This window comes from Hemiscyllium ocellatum, chromosome 28, assembly GCF_020745735.1.
Source record: "Hemiscyllium ocellatum isolate sHemOce1 chromosome 28, sHemOce1.pat.X.cur, whole genome shotgun sequence".
In the NCBI taxonomy this organism is placed as follows: Eukaryota; Metazoa; Chordata; class Chondrichthyes; order Orectolobiformes; family Hemiscylliidae; genus Hemiscyllium; species Hemiscyllium ocellatum.
The window spans coordinates 35882564-35900521 of NC_083428.1; the positions used below are offsets into that span (position 1 = coordinate 35882564).

General features: G+C 47.7%; 1 protein-coding gene across 1 annotated transcript in view; it reads left to right on the forward strand.

The window, feature by feature from the left end:
• Positions 1–10648: 10648 nt before the first annotated feature.
• The window catches only part of LOC132829134 (cytotoxic T-lymphocyte protein 4-like), a 35575-nt gene continuing 28265 nt past the window's right edge, over positions 10649–17958 (forward strand). Inside the window, exon 1 of the mRNA XM_060846461.1 lies at positions 10649–10787. Coding sequence (XP_060702444.1) covers positions 10739–10787 — 49 coding nt within the window. The 5' untranslated portion in view covers positions 10649–10738. The remainder of the gene's footprint in view (positions 10788–17958) is intronic.

A 17958-nucleotide genomic window follows, 5' to 3' on the forward strand; every position in this document is an offset into this window, starting at 1 on the left:
TCGGCCGAACTTTTAAAAAGGTGAGGAAGCGCCTGTTAAAGCAAAGGCTTCCAGTAGGTAAAATTTTTCAGTTAGTCAGTCTTTGTCTGCTCCCTGATCCTCACCAACACAAACAGTACTTTTAAATCAGTTTGGCAGCAACGTTGCAGAGTCCATACTGGTAAGCTATTTTCTCACTTCTTCACTAATACCTGCCTGTTTTCGCGGTACTGAAGTGACTAATTGATCCATGGCTAGCCTTAAGTTAATGCGCAGTTTTTTGAGTTTGAGTTTTACGCGTGGATTTCGGATCCTGGACGCGGTTTTTGAGTTAAGTTAATGCGTGGATTTCGGATCCTGGACGCAGCTTTTTGAGTTTGAGTTTTACGCGTGGATTTCGGATCCTGGACGCGGTTTTTGAGTTTGAGTTTTACGCGTGGATTTCGGATCCTGGACGCGGTTTTTGAGTTAAGTTAATGCGTGGATTTCGGATCCTGGACGCAGCTTTTTGAGTTTGAGTTTTACGCGTGGATTTCGGATCCTGGACGCGGTTTTTGAGTTAAATTAATGCGTGGATTTCGGATCCTGGACGCGGTTTTTGAGTTAAGTTAATGCGTGGATTTCGGATCCTGGACGCAGCTTTTTGAGTTGAGTTAATACGTGAATTTTGGATCCTGGATGAAGTTTTTGAGTTGAGTTAATACGTGAATTTTGGATCCTGGACGAGTTTTTTGAGTTGAGTTAATACGTGAATTTTGGATCCTGGATGAAGTTTTTGAGTTGAGTTAATACGTCAATTTTGGATCCTGAACGCAGTTTTTGAGTTGAGTTAAAGTGTGTTCTTCCCGGAGGTCACAAGTGGTTCCGGCAGCCCAATTTTCAGAGGTGACAAAGTGCTCTGATGGGCAATTTTCAGAGGTGACAAAGTGCTCTGACGGCCAATTTTCAAAGGTAACAAGGTGCCCTGATGGACTGTCTTCAGAGGTAACGAAGGCTCTGCCACGCGAGACGTCCAGTACTGCCCAATTTTCAGAGGTGACAAGGTGCTCTGACGGACAATTTTCGAAGGTAACAAGGTGCCCTGATGGACTGTCTTCAGAGGTAATGAAGGCTCTGACACGCGAGACGTCCAGTGCTGCAGTAATTTTCTTCTGAATGGGGGATTTTGTCGGGCCCGACGCGCTAGTGGGGAAAAAACTCTGGGTCTGAGTTAAGGTACAGCGTGGCTTACGGAGCCTGGACGCTTTTTGAAATTAATTAAGACAGCGCTGACCGCACTTGACTGATTGGATCCTTTCTCTTTTTAATAAGTACTTTAACTCTGACAACTATCGATAGACACACTCGCTGCTAGCACTCTAAGGGGACAGAGGGCGGATCTCATCTCCTGGATAGGGTTTACCTGCACAGGCGTTTGCCTTAGACCGGTTGTTAAGAGCAGAAATCTGCCACGCGAAGGTCAGGCTTTTGAAAAACGCACTGGGTTTAAAGCAGTACCCACCAGGTGAGATCCGTCATGGGGGACTTGAACTTTGGACCACCGAGTGCCCTGGTGGCACCTCACGGTTGGCACAGACGTAACTTGGCATGCCCATTTATTACTGGACAGTGTAGCAGTGCACAAGACAGCACTGGATCAAGTGTTTAACCAAGCGCCCGCCCAAAAAGACCTGATATTGACGAGACTAAAAGAGACCTTCACAGATACGGCGCTAATGACCGAGATTTTAAACAGCCCCCTACTCTCGCCGCAATATTCAGTGCGGCAAACAATAGCCCTAGGAAAACCCCCTACTGATTGGGCACCACCGACCGCCGGAAAATCCCCGGGGTGGAAAACGAAACTGTTAATCACATTCATCCCACAGTGGCAAGGGGGCCACTGTACCTCCACCACAGCCCCAGTCATTTCGGACGCCCCTGCCAAACATGTCACTAAAACTGGGGACAGGGGACTGCGACAGGCTGAGACGAGAGTACGGACACACCGACAGTATGCGTAGATTGGCATGTATGTGGATGAAAACCAGTGTGGGGCCGGCCCAGTGAGAGAGGGAGTGAGTGAGTGAGAGCAGTGATTTTTAACAGACGTGGCGAACGGAGGTGTCGCAGCAAATGTTTCGTCCCAGATCTCGGTGTACAGTGGACCGGCGCCGTCAGCCTGAGTGACGGAGAGGGACCGTGGAAAGCCGCCCAGCAGCCGAAAGCAGTTTACTGCTGTCGGAGTACGTGAGTATTGTTCCCTACACTTAGCGGTTTGGGATTGATCACTTAATGGTCTGGGGTTTTTCTCCATAGTCTCGTCTTGATTTTTAGGATTAAATACCGCTTGTTCCCCCACTATCACTTTTAATTACTCTTATACTTGGAAAGGAATACCTAGATGTAGGGAGGGGGCGCAGGAAGGGATGGTTGAGCTTTTATTTTAATAACACTACGGTTGTGGAATCCTAAGACGGTAAATCCCGGGGTGTCCCGTGATAACCCTAGTTTTGGCGGGTCACCCTTCTCTGGGCGGGTCACCTTAGTTCTTGGCGGGCTTTCTTGCTTTTGGCGCGAAGACTCAGGTTGGGCGGGGCCGGCTGACTTTTGGCGCGAACGCTCAGTTGGGGCGGTGCCCGTTCGCTTTTGGCGCGAATGCTCACTCTTGGCAGGATTGCACAGTCGAGAAGGGGCTGCTCGCCTGCGGACGTTCCGCCACCCCTTTTAGCTCAACTACCGCGCCACCACTACACCGATGGGTCTCTCAAGCGTCATTGCCCTACTTCATGGGATTACTCGATGAACAGGTCCTCTTCAGTTACTGGGATGTCGATATGAATCATGCCTCTTAACCACATCTTCTCTGACAGGTTGTACCTTTCTAACTCTAACGTCCTGACCGACAACATGCGCATTGCCGTATCGCCATATTGTGCGTTTTCATTTACAACGTTTTGTATGTCCAGTGTTTGGCCGTCCCACTGCCCGAATATCCCCCAGCCCACTTATCTTGTCTCTCTCTTTTTCCCCCGCTGGTCACAGGCCTCAGGCCTCCAGCTAGGACGTGCTACTCAGCACCCAGCAGGGTGCTTGGCCCATCTCTCTTCCTCGCGGCCGCTCACTCATCTTTTTGTCCACCGGCATGGGTGTTTAGGCCATCCCTTTTCCCCTCGTCTTCACAAAGTGCCAAGAACGAGGGGGGACCCACCTACTCCTTCTTCCGTCTATGCCCTCCACATTTTTCTGCCCCCTCTCACGAACCCATTTTTATCTTTTCTCCCAAGTCCACAGATGTTTTCATTCGCTAAAGCATTATGGACGCTCATTTTAAAGCAATTTTCTCCTGCTACTTGTCCCCCCTCCTCAACTTTGCGGCTAGGGAGGGTTGAGCTACTGCTGCCACAGACACGGCCATTTCCAGTCCCTGAAGCGGGTATTGGCAACCATGCGGGTTGAAGATGCCAGCCAGTCTACCTGTCTAAGGCTACACTCTCCAATGCTTTGAACATGCAACCTGTAACTGCCAGTCAGTACCAAACCTTCCCATTGAAATCTCGTACAGACTCCTCTTGCCGATTGTACTGCCCTATCCTACAACCCCGCTCCCCATTCCCCACGCCATAGTCACGCCCCTTCATCGTTTTCTCCCAAACCCACACACTTTATGTTCACCGCCGGATCTGAGGTCGTCTTAGTTCTGTCTTTCATTCAGCTTGCATGAATTCAACTGGGTCTTGCTGAATAGAAGATCCGCGGATCCTTACGCTCCATCTCTTTTTAAGGTTTTAAGCTCCCTGAGGTTTTCTACCAGGACACAGTAACTCATCTTCTGGCCTCATCTCTCCATTAGGGCATTTCACTCACTATGCTTCTACTGCCTTGCTCTGCGCCCCATCTTCTTTCCAAAGTCTCATGCTCCCTGAGGTTTGCTACCAGGACTTCCCAACCCTCATGCCCTGCCCAAATCCTTCAGTCTCCTCAGCTGCGAGTGCTCCTCGCCAATTCATCTGTTCATATCTTTTGCGACGCACAGGTACGCACTGAGAACGACAGGGTCACCAGGTTCCTTTATGATCCTTTTCCTGGGGTATCTTTTACAGGCTGTTACTTCCCTCAAACTGATCAAATCCTCAAGTGTCAAACAGAGGAAAGTGCTACTCAGACAATTTCTGTCCTGACCTGTCTGACCATCCTTTTATGATACTCTCCCTCTCCCTCTCCTTTACACAGGGATGAAGTCCGATATGCCCGCAGCACCTGCGCATTCTCTTTTGTCTATGCCACACGGCCCTACACACACACAGATTCTTGCATACACAAGGATTATACTTGCACCTCTCGTTTTGTATCTCGTTTGGGGGGACAAGTCCCCTCAGGCAAACAGTCCAATTTCGTCCCACCGCAAATCTCCTAATTGCCCAGAGTTTTACATTGTCCCCCTCTCCATAATCATCACCATCATTTCTTATACTGAGCTGGCTGGAAACACATAGGCCACCGCACGCACCACTTCTCTCATTGCTCCAGGTCGGCGCAACCTAATATATCCCTAAAGTCACTCGATGAGACGGGACCTGACGGGGAGGTGCAGAAAGAGACGGGATCATGCAACCCCGCCTTGGCACGGTTTCTACGTAGAGTTGGGGTTGCTGCCCTTCTATACCGACATGGCTCTGTTTCACTGATATCTTTGCTCTTCTGGTACTTTATTCTGCTGTCTAAACTCTTCATTGGGCCTTCTCTTGGGAGGTCCACCTGGTTTATCATAGACTCCGCTTCGAGCGGGCAAATAGCCGCCAGGATAAGTTTGTGCCCTTCAGCTGGTGACTCAACCCCTTTTTATCTACATTGGTCTTTCTCCATTGTATAGGTGCCTTTCTCGATGTTACCAATACTGTCTGCCTCACAGTCGCGGTTCGCTCCAACATCATACCCAAGTGTCTGGGGGCGAAAATCCCCGCCCTGCCTGCTAGATGGGGTCCCGGCCGCCTTGAGGCTTACGCTGCACGCCCTGAGAGGTTAGGGCGATCTCCTGCGCTGTGTCTTCCCTAACCACACGGTGGAAATTTACCTGCTCTATTGTCCTGTTGCCACAGAGTTGATGGGGATCCTCATCATTTCCACATTAATGACCCTTATCCTAAACGGTCTCCATGGGTGACTCATCAAACGATTGTCCTACGACAACCCCATTGGTTGTGCGCCCTGAGCACGGGCAGTTCCCCGGGGTGCAAATCGAGATTGCTTGCGCCCCTTACCGCGCAGTATCAAGGCGTACCGTAGGCCTTCCCCTATGCAGTCTATTGTAGTTCCCTTCTCAATATTACCAATCCCACTTCCCTCTCGAGGGACTTACTCTATTTTTTCGACACAACTCCTGGACGAATGTTTCTACACTTCAAATATTGCGTTTTAAAACATACAGACGCCTGCGCTCCTGCAGCTGCTAGTATACATTCCTACCGAGTCAGAACTGCCACTCGTACTATCTTGCATTTATATCAGTGTCCCGACTTTCATCTACCCCGTGTAGTGCTGCTGCTCAAATGGACACGGATTATCCTACTAATTGTCTTCCACACTATGCGCACACTTGATTTTAACTTTGTCAGAATATTGCGACTTGACACCGTTTGCGTGACTGCTCCCCGCAATTACCTCACCGACACTGGACCAGTGTCATGATTACGTTTTTTACATTTTTCCTCTGCCTCTTCGTAATTCGACGAACATTAAAACACCTACAGTATAATCTGGCTACCCCTGCCTCGACTGCCTTTTTGTGGCAGCCCGTGCTGGGGAGCCTTTTTTCTCTGATTTGAGATCACGAATCCCTCTGACTACCTTTGTGTAAAGTTGTACCCTTTCCCTTACATGAAACCACTCCTTCTACCTCACACAGAGTTCTCTCTATTTTCATGTGACTCCTTTTTGTGGAATACTGCCACATACAGGTCCGCGACTCATAAGAATAGTTAAGGCTTTCACACTACCGTCATTATTTTCACCATGGTCTTTATATCTGCCCCCTTTCCTCTTACACAAATGGTTGAGTACACTCTTCCTGGTTGCATTTGACAGTCCACATGAGCACAGACCTTATGTTCAGGAGTACTGACTGGAGACTTTGGGCACTGCCTCCTGTCCATTCCGGTCTCCCAGGCATGCCACCCCAAAGACCCCTTACAACACAACACTTTATTTCCCATAGTAGTCACATAGTTCCTGACTGACCCCGCCATATATCACCCTGGTGATGCGGGGACTCCTTTTTACTGCATTCCCACAGCCCCATCTCACTGATTTAAAGGTGATAAGGTATCATTACTTTTCAACCGGACCTCCATCCGTTGAGCTCCACCGGGAGACGCCGCTGCCACCAACTCCAACAACACGACAGCCTGTGTGTGACCTCCTACAAACGGACAGGGACACATCCAATACATGCTGTAATGCGACGTCCGCTCGTGAGCCATGATACCGGGTTTCTTGCTTACGGCTGGTTGCGATAAGGGCTGGCGAGTGGGGACCTCCCAATTCTTTTCTTCATTGCTATAGTACCGCCTTTGCATAAGCTCGCGGTTCGGGCGTAGTAGGTGCTATCTCACCGGTGCGTGTCAGCTCCCTCAATGACTTTCTTTCGCATTCGTCTGATCCTGTTGTACTCATGACTTACTTTTCATCTTCATGTACGCTAAATGAAGCCTGGTTGTCCAAAGAGCCCCCACTTATTTATTTTACCCATTTAAATTGGGGATATGGGAATTGATCCTTCCATAACAGCGGGTGGGTGAGATGTACTGTGTGCCTTAGCAATTGAGACACTGCTGTTCTCGCAAGCGGCCCTTGCGGACTGTCCAGTATTCCTGACTGCCCTCAGCCACCCTCGGAGGCCACTGACCATGCTACTGAGCTGCCCATGCCTGTCCTTGGGGTGGTGAAATGGATGTCGCCATCTATTACTCAATGCAGCATGACTGGTTAGCCAATGACGGGTAAGATCCCTCGGGCGAGGGACAACCTAAGACAGGCACAGTCGCGCATTGACATCGGAACGCGTGGCCTCCGTTCGTCTCCATTTGATGAGATTTCTGCCTGCTTGCATCCGTGTTGGACGGTTGAACAGCACTGCTGCTGTCTGGAGCATACTGATCTACGGGACCACCGGGGCACACTACAGTTTCACACTGGGTTTCACTGTTCCTACTCCCTTTCCAAACTTACAACACCTATTTACATTTGCCGGCTCTTTGGACTACAGACTTGCGTTTACTAAATGACTTACTCATTCTAACGCACTCGCGTACATTTCGCCAGCTCTGAATGACTTGTTGCAATGCTTGTCTAATCCTGTGCTTTTCGTTATTTCTGCAGACACTGCCTCAATTACTTCAACTATTAGTTTAGCTTAGCATGCAGCTGTGACCATCTATTGCTTAATTGTGTAGCGGCGCGTTTTTCAGGGCACCCTTCATCCCCATATGACTGTCTCCTTAGAACCGGTGAGTCTGGGCGATACAACACCGGACACCGGTCGCCTCGGGGGGTTGCGTTCCTTACGGGATAAGGGGGTGTGGCCTCTTTCGAGGCCAAAGGAGGGAATGTTGGGGAGAATCTGCTATCGGGGTACCTACATTGGGGCTAGGGAGGGGAGCACCATTATTAAAGCAGACACTGTCAGATACCAGCTAAAACACAGCCATGTAAAGTAAACCCAGCCACTGCAGGACTGTCTGCCTGGGGCCACATTCCTGGGGGATTAGAACATGTCCATCAGTTTCAGATCATCCTGCTACACTCTCATTGTTAATAAAGGAAACCGGTAACTATCGGATAGTGTAAATCGCACCGATACCACACTTGATTGATAAAGTACTTGCTAATGCCTCCGCTGACGTCAAACTCATTCGGGTCCTGTGTTAAATGATAATATCTGTATATTCAACTATGGAGAACTATTGTGAACGCCCAGACAGTCAGACGCATGGCAATGAGGAAACCCTTCGAACAATAAACTTTTAATTTACAAGATCGGAAACTGCCGAACCCAGGATGTCTACCCATTGTTCGGCACAGCAGGAGTGGGACAGGTATCTCGGGGCAGCCAATAGAGACACTAATCCCTTCACAGACAGGTGAACCGACCAATGAAAGAGCCGAACAAGGGGAACCTGACCGGGAACTCGAGGAAGCGCGAAGTATAACTGCACCAGATCCGAAGGGAGAGTCAGAACGCCTTCTCCAACGAATTTGCATGCTTTTGAATTCGTTGTATAGTGTACCAGTTTTGATTCTGTAATAAACGGTGTTTTTGCTCCAAACTCTAGCCGGTTTGATCTCTCCTTCCAACGAACACGTAGAGACGAGACCATTCGGTTTCCGTCCCAACACCCTTCACTGTCAGGACCGACCACCTGAAGGTGCTGGCTATTTGGTTCAGGGGCGCTGGGGTGTGCGCCAAGTCTTGGGAGGAGCGTATCAGCAAAGTGAGGCAGAAACTGGGCAGATGGAAACTACGGTCGCTCTCTATCATGGGAAAAAAATCTGGTCATCAGGTGTGAGGCACTGTCATTGCTGTTACACGTGGCACAGGTCTGGCCTATTCCCAGAACCTGTGCCGCTGCAGTCACCCGGGCCATCTTCCAATTTATATGGAGATCAAAAATGGACTGGGTCCGAAGGGACTCGATGTATAAAGATCTGGGCAACGGGGGAAAAAGCACACCCAATGCCGCCCTCACCCTGATGGCCACCTTTGTGTGTGGCTGCATCAAGCTGTGCGTGGATCCCCGGTACGCAAACACCAAGTGTCACTACGTACTGAGGTTCTACCTGTCCCTGGTGTTGTGAAGGATGGGCCTGGCCTCGCTGCCACGGAACGCTCCGAGTGGTTGGACCGTTCCGTATCACCTGTCCTTTGTGGAGCAGTTTATGAAGACAAACACCTTTGACCACAAATCCATCAGGAAGTGGTCAGCACATAGTGTCCTTGAGACCCTTCGAGAAAAGGAGAGGGCGGATCCTATCGAGCGGTTCCCTGAGCAGACTGTCAAAGCCATTTGGCCGAATGCCTCATCGCCAGAACTTTCCAACAAGCACCAAGACATGGCTTGGCTGGTGGTGAGAAGGGCTTAGCCTGTGAGATCCTTTATGCATGCCCGGACTCTGCCGCACCGCACGCTGCCCTCGAAGTGGCTGCAGAAGGGTCGAGACCGTCACACACCTCCTTCTGGAATGTGCCTCTTCAGAAGAAGTCTGGAGAGGAATGCAGTGGTGTTTGTCCCGAGCAGCACTGTGACGCGGGACTCCGTGCTTTACGGCCTGTTCCCCGGGACGCACACCGAGACGAACATCAACTGTGCCTGGAGGATCATCAACTCGGTGAAAGACGCTCTTTGGTCTGTACGAAACCTGTTGATCTTCCAGCTGAAGGAGTTGACCCCGACTGAGTGTTGCAGACTGGCACATTCCAAGGTCCAGGACTGTGTGTTGAGGGACGTGCTGAAGCTTGGGGCAGCTGCTGCCAAGGCGCGGTGGGGAAAGACCACCGTGTAACGTCTGCCTGACTAAGAAGAATAAGGGGCCCACCCAGTCATTCGGGCTCCACTGACGCCTCAGCAGAAGAGCTGGATAGTAAATGTACAGACTTGTATAATAGGAAAAATAAATTTTGATATCTGTATGTAAAACAATGTAACATGTTCACAAGAATGGCATGACCAATTGTATAGAGATCCAAATAATTTTATGAGTAAAGTATATTTTTGAAATAAAAAATACCTAAATTAAAGTTGACTTCAGGCTTGACTTCTGAAGATGAGTCATATCAGATTTGGAATGTTAATTTGCTTTCTCTCTCCACAGATCTGTTGTTCCTCGAATATTTCTATTTTTGTTTAAGTTCAGACTAGAATGGTTTTAATATCCTTGTAAGTTCTAATATCCTACATGATAATAAATGTAGCAATAACTGGGTTGGCACATAAATGATGGTTGTTTAAATATGGATCATTTAAACTTGGACCTGGTGAAAACCTAACACATGAATTCCTTCCTTAACCAAGCTGAACTCATCTTTGGGGTGAATGAGCTTGGATTGCTCCATCATTTTAAATCTGAGGGCCTGTGGTTCGAGTACCTGTTTGCATGTAGCTTTTTGGGGTGGCTCAGTGGCTCGCACTGCTGCCTCACAGTACCAGGGTACCAGTGCTCGACTTCATCCTCAGGTGACTATGTATGAAGTATGCACATTCTTCCCATTTCTACGTGAATTTTCTCCTGCAGTCCAAAGATGCACAGGCAGGTGGATTGGCCATGCTAAATTGACCCTAGTATCTATGGATTATCCATGGGATATGCAGGGGTGGGTCTGGGTGGGATACACTTTGGAGGGTCAGTATGGATTTGATGAGCAAATGGCCTGCTTCCACGCTATAGGGATTCTATTCTATAATTCTATAGTTCTTTTGGAAAGCAGGTGATTAGGATGTCTGCAAACCTGCATGAAATGCATGCACAGCCACAAAAAAAATAAGTGTTATAGCAATCACCAGATGACAATATGTCCCTTGTCTGTGTGAAAACCACCAGATATCTTAACGGAACCTTGTGGCAGGAAACTGTGATACGTCAGATGCATCTGAAAAGGGTAATTTCTTACAGAGGTGATACTGTCTGTTGGAGCACAATGGAGTAAACTCTGGAACATAAATTGAGAAAGCAACAATTATTAATTTATTTCTGAAGAACGTAAACAAGTAAAAGGCAGTCCACCTTAATGAATTTATTCAGTAAGGTGCTCATATTCCAGCTCCTGCTATCCGTAGGTGAGTCTCTGAATGATTGTAAAGTACTGAACAATTTATTTGGAAAGAACCAACTCTTTTGTATAACTTGAGACCATGTTTTAATCTAATCCTAAAATTGATTTTTCTAGGTTTGTATTAAATGTAAATGCTGTGTTAATGAAGTGTTCTGGTTGAAATAAACCTTTCCTATGCAGTTGGCTAGTTTGTTCTGTAAAGAAGCTCAAACGTATTGCCTTGACCAATGATACGTTTCCAACTATGAGAATCATCGAGCTTTTACATCTATTCTGAAAAAGGATTGTTCATTTTCAGGCTAGATGTAAAATCTAGAGGATTTTTGAGGTTGGTCAGAGTTGTCAGCAACAAGTTAGACTATTGACAATGGGACAATCTACATGGAAGGCTATTGGATGGCTGTATAAGATTGATCAACTTGTATCTCACGAACATAACGCATCTCTTAAACATTTGGCTTTCCCCATGTAATGCGCAAACAAAGTGGTACTGAACTCTCACTTTATTTTGTCTCACAGTCTGTTTGAGTCGACAATGTATGGGGTTAGTTTTTTTGGTAGAATTCAAAGTTTAATTGCACCCTGCGTAGGTCACACACAGCTTATTAAAATCCATACGATATCAGATTGATAACCTCAAAACAATGTGAAAACCAGGTCATGAGAAAGAAGAAACTGGAGCAGGGCGAGCCTATTTGTTTACGTAGCTTTCAGTATTTGCATCAATTATCCTTTGCAGAAATTGAACAGTTATTATTTTTGATATACTGAGGGAAGATACCATAAATGCTGCACATGTGAGATAAGAAAAGAAATCGTCAGAAATACTCAGAAGATCTGACGGGGCATCTGTGAAAAGAGAAACAAGGCTAATGTTTGAATCAGAGGAGAAAGTGAAGTCTGCAGATGCTGGAGATCAGAGCTGAAAATGTGTTGCTGGAAAAGCGCAGCAGGTCAGGCAGCATCCAAGGAACAGGAAATTCGACGTTTCGGGCATAAGCCCTTCATCAGGGCTTATGCCCGAAACGTCGAATTTCCTGTTCCTTGGATGCTGCCTGACCCGCTGCGCTTTTCCAGCAACACATTTTCAGCTAATGTTTGAACCATGTAGCCTTTCTTCAGATGCTTTGAGGTTAGACAGGCAGCAAAGTTGTAAATGACCTTCTGTTTGTGAGGGAGGTAAAACTAGGGAGGCCAGTTCAGAGTGAGCTGTGAAGAGAGAGATGGCACGGGGCAGGGTGATACTAGGCACATGGACACACAAGATGGCCACTCAGCCATCAGTTGGCCAACTTGACACACAAGATGGCCGCCAGTTCTATGGAGAGAAACAGCACAGCAGATACAGACACTGCCTGGGGTCACCAGAATGCCAGCACAAGCACTAACAGCCCAGTTGATTAGTTTAAGGCGTGTGGGGGAGAAATACACATGAGTAACGCACATTGCCCGTCAAAGTGTCTGGGTCCAGCCAACACATTTCATAGAAATGCTAACAGCTGTATATAGACGCTTTACGAGATGCTAATAGCCAGACCTGCAGTAATTGTCCTTCTCAGGAAAAGCGATTAGAGTCTATTACTACAGCATGGATTTCCATGCGGACACTGAAACCGACAATGTCCACACTGAAACTGACAATGATCGTGCGGAAATTAACAAAGGTTGCTCTGGAACTGATAAAGGCAATATTGACACTATCAATGATAATGCAATGATTGCCATTAACATACCACATTACAAAGCAAATAATCTCATCACTGACCTATTGTATCACAGGATGTATAAACGTTTCTTGACATGTGCTCTGTGTTAAGAGAAGACTCACAGCTGACCACTGTGCTATTGGTGTCTTTCTCTCCCCGGAGCTCTGTTACTTTCTTGTGCAATAAACTCTGTCATTGAACCCCGATTCTGACTCAGACACTGGTGATTTTCCCCACAACAGCTGAAATAGTAGACTCCAGAGGTACCAAAAGCTTGGACAAGTTGGGTAGATCTTAGAAAGTGAAAATGGATTTTACTGATGCTGCAGATTTGTGAGCAGAAAGCTCACCTTAGGGTCAAATATAATTGTATTGTGTCGCCATAGTCTTACTGGACCATAGGGCTGCTCTCTTATTACAGAGATACACAACCGGTGGTGATTTAACCTGAGGTCCCTCATATCTCAGCGAGGGGAGAAGGTTGAGAGGGAGAATCCTTCATGCTAACCTCAGCCAGTGTTAAACCCAAACTGCTGCCATGCACACTGCTTTGCAAACTAACCATCCAGCCAACTGATCTAACCCAACCCCTTGCATATAATACAAAGATTGCAAATCGGGTTCAGTCTCATACATTTGCCAAGGCGGTGAAAGGAATCAATTTTGAAAGAATGGCTGTGTGGCTGGTTCAAAGACAGTGGCTTCTTTACAGATTTTTTTAATAAAGCAATCTGACAATTCAGAAACAGTGGAGCAGCCGAGGGAGGTGAATGTGAAGCGGAGCTGGTCATCAGCATTTTACATGAGCAAAATGATCATGTAATTCTGGATGATGTCAGCAAGAGGAATGTGTAAATGAAAAATAAAAGCTGCCGAGTGTAGATCTTTGGAGACACTAATGTAAGGGATCAGGAGGTGAACCACCGCAGTTGATTCATGGACTATGAAAGGATAGCTAAGAATGGAACAACATGAGCAAAGTCCCACACAGCTGGACATGGTGCACAGGCATCAGAATAGAAATTCATGGTCAACATATCAAAGATTCATAGAATCCCAACAGTGTGGAAGCAGGCCATTCAGCCCACCAAGTCCACACCAACCTTCAAAAGGGTATTCCACCCTGAACCTTCCCTGTAACACTGCATTTCCCATGGCTCATTCATGTAGCCTGCACATCCCTGGACACTAAGGGCAATTTCTCAAGGCCAATCCACCTAATCTGCACATCTTTGGACTGTGGGACAAAACTGGACCACCCAGTAGAAACCCAAAGAGACTCAGGGATAATATGCAAACTCCACAAAGGCAATTGCCTGAGGGTGAGGCAGCAATGCTAACCACTGGGTCACCATGCTGCCAAAGCCTGTGGATGGATTGAGAAGAACAAGGGCAGGTTTAACTTTTTTACAGCAGTGGCAATTCTCCCAGTGATCGAGGCCTGTGACAGTGGACCATTCTCCCAGTGATCGAGGCCTGTGACAGTGGGGCCATTCTCCCAGTGATCGAGGCTTGTGACAGTGGGACCATTCTCCCAGTGATCAAGGCCTGTGATAGTGGGGCTATTCTCCCAGTGATCGAAGCCTGTGACAGTGGGACCATTCTCCCTGTGATCGAGGCCTGTGACAGTGGGACCATTCTCCCAGTGATTGAGGCCTGTGACAGTCGGACCATTCTCCCAGTGATCGAGGCCTGTGACAGTGGGACCATTCTCCCAGTGATCGAGGCCTGTGACAGTGGGACCATTCTCCCAGTGATTGAGGCCTGTGACGGTGGGACCATTCTCCTGGTGATCAGGACCTGTGACAGTGGGGCCATTCTCCCAGTGATCGAGGCCTGTGACAGTGGGACCATTCTCCCAGTGATCGAGGCCTGTGACAGTGGGACCATTCTCCCAGTGATCAGAGGCCATGGCAGTGGACCATTCTCCCAGTGATTGAGGCCTGTGACGGTGGGACCATTCTTCTGGTGATCAGGACCTGTGACAGTGGGGCCATTCTCCCAGTGATCGAGGCTTGTGACAGTGGGACCATTCTCCCAGTGATCGAGGCCTGTGACAGTGGGACCATTCTCCCAGTGATCGAGGCCTGTGACAGTGGGACCATTCTCCCAGTGATCGAGGCCTGTGACAGTGGGACCATTCTCCCAGTGATCGAGGCCTGTGACAGTGGGATCATTCTCCCAGTGATTGAGGCCTGTAACAGTGGGACCATTCTCCAAGTGATCGTGGCCTGTGACAGTGGGGCCATTCTCCAGTGATCGAGGCCTGTGACAGTGGGACCATTCTCCCAGTGATTGAGGCCTGTGACAGTGGGACCATTCTTCTGGTGATCAGGACCTGTGACAGTGGGGTCATTCTCCCAGTGATCGAGGCCTGTGACAGTGGGACCATTCTCCCAGTGATCAGAGGCCATGGCAGTGGACCATTCTCCCAGTGATTGAGGCCTGTGACGGTGGGACCATTCTTCTGGTGATCAGGACCTGTGACAGTGGGGCCATTCTCCCAGTGATCGAGGCTTGTGACAGTGGGACCATTCTCCCAGTGATCGAGGCCTGTGACAGTGGGACCATTCTCCCAGTGATCGAGGCCTGTGACAGTGGGACCATTCTCCCAGTGATTGAGGCCTGTGACAGTGGGACCATTCTCCCAGTGATCGAGGCCTGTGACAGTGGGACCATTCTCCCAGTGATCGAGGCCTGTGACAGTGGGATCATTCTCCCAGTGATTGAGGCCTGTAACAGTGGGACCATTCTCCAAGTGATCGTGGCCTGTGACAGTGGGGCCATTCTCCAGTGATCGAGGCCTGTGACAGTGGGACCATTCTCCCAGTGATTGAGGCCTGTGACAGTGGGACCATTCTTCTGGTGATCAGGACCTGTGACAGTGGGGTCATTCTCCCAGTGATCAAGGCCTGTGACAGTGAGACCATTCTCCCAGTGATCGAGGCCTGTGACAGTGGGACCATTCTCCCAGTGATCGAGGCCTGTGACAGTAGGACCATTCTCCAAGTGATCGTGGCCTGTGACAGTGGGGCCATTCTCCCAGTGATCGAGGCCTATGACAGTGGGACCATTCTCCCAGTGATTGAGGCCTGTGACAGTGGGACCATTCTCCCAGTGATCGAGGCCTATGACAGTGGGACCATTCTCCCAGTGATTGAGGCCTGTGACAGTGGGACCATTCTCCCAGTGATCAGTGGCCTGTGGCAGTGGGACCATTCTCCCAGTGATCAGTGGCCTGTGGCAGTGGGGCTATATTCCAGGTGATTGAGGCCTGTGACAGTGTGGCCATTCTCAATGTGATCTAGGCCTGTGGCAGCAGCAGTTGTGCCATTCTCCCAGGTGATCAGGGGCTGTGCAGTGGGCCATTCTCCTAGTGATCAGTGGCTGTGGCAGGAACAGCAGTGCTGTTCTTCCAGTGATCGGGCCTGTAGCAGCAGCAGTACAGCTCCTCCAGTGATTGGGGATGGCAGTGTCAGCAGCAGCAGACACTTCAAGATGGCGGCACAGCAAGGCGATATCTGCAGTCAAAGCAGGACGCATGGCCCAATAGTGCCCTGGTGTTGGCAACAGAGTCAGGGACTCTTGGTTGCGGGCCAAGTGTGGGTTCAACGACAAAGAGATGGTACCTAAAATGGTGCGACTCCTCCATTGGTGGGTCAGGTGCAGGCGACATTGAGGAGATTGAAATCTCCTTTGAGGCTAGATCCCAGCACAGACTAGGTCAGAAAGACTGATATTCTGAATGTTTTGCTTCTTTATTTTTCTAATATTTTCCTATGACCTATAATGATGGACTATTTACTTTTAGAGTCAGAGTCAAACAGCATGGAAACAAACCCTTCGTTCCAACCAGTCCATGCTGACCACAATCCCAAACTAAACTACTCCCACCTGCCCGCCCTGGCCCAAATCCCTCCAAACCTTTCCTATTTATATACCCATCCAAATGTCTTTTAAACATTGTAATTGTACTCACATCAGGAAGTTCATTCCACATGCAAACCACCCTCCATATAAAAAATTGTCCCCATATCTTTTTTAAATTTCCCTCCTTTCACCTTAAAGATGTGCTCCCTGGTGTTGAAATCCCCATCTGTATTTTTTTGTTTGTTTCCTACAAGGTTAATCTCTGTACCTAAGATGGCACTATATTGTGGCGACTGTAAACTTTTTTACTGTACTCATTTGGGTACATTTAACAATAAAGCTAGTTCAGTTCAATTCAGATCAATTCAATTCAATAATACACAACTGCTTCTTAACTCTTGCTGGAGATTACGTGTCAAGGAACGGGGTGGCAGAGTGGTTAGCATTGCTGCTTCAGAGTGCCAGGGACCTGGGTTTGATTTCATACTCAGGCGACTGTCTGTGTGGAGTTTGCACATTTTCCGAGTGTCTGTGTGGTTTCCTCTGGATGCGCTGGTTTCCTCCCACAATCCAAAGATGTGCAGTTTAGGTGAATTGGCCATGTTGAATTGCCCATAGTGTCACAGGTTAGGTGCACTAGTTAGGGGTAAATGTAGAGTGGTATAGGAATGGGTTTGGGATAGTCTTTGGAGGGTTGGTGTGACCTTGCTGGGCTGAAGGGCCTGTTTCCATATTGTAAGGATTCAATGAAGCCATGAGGTAACCATTTTTGTTTGATACTCATAAATCATTCAGAAATCTTACTGGAAGCAGAAAACATTGCACCTCTCCCTAGAGTGATGCACAGATTAACAAAGTTTAGCAGGATCTGTGAGTAAGAAATAACTAAAATCAAAACTTGGAACTTCAGCAAATATGTACGAGGAGACTAACCGACTTCAGCAGATACCCTGTATATAGATGAATGAGCAGGTCTTTGGCAGATGTAGATTAATGTACAGAGATGTGAAGTGATTCAATTTAGGGAGAAAGAATGAGAAGATACAATATAAACTAGATTCATGACAGGCTATATCCAGTGAAATGAGCAAATAACACATATAAATAGAGCTTAGAAAGTCATTCAATAACATTTGAGCAGAAGATAAGTGAAATGCCTCTGCAGGTAAAAACCTGAGAATGTGGGAAATAGACATTCCCAAAAGCAGCAATCTCAAACAGAACAAACTCATTCCAAAACGGATCATCAAACAAAAGTCAGATAAAAAGGAGAAATTACATATAAAAAGCCCATGAGGGAAAGAACACATGAGATTAAGATAAAAAAGACATGAGAAACACGATCAGGGAGTTGGGAAAAAAGTATAGCCCAGGTGGTTGTGTGTAAGACGACACATATCAACCGGAAAAGGTTTTTTTCACTATTATATCAGCAAGAGGAGGGTCAGACAACAGCTGAAAACTATAATCTATGCAAAATACTTCAAACTGAGGAATACTCTGAATGATTACTTCCTTAATCTATTCACAAAGGAGCAGGAGAAACACATCTTGTCTCAACAAAGATATTCCAAGCAAAAGTTACCTCTTTGTTATAAA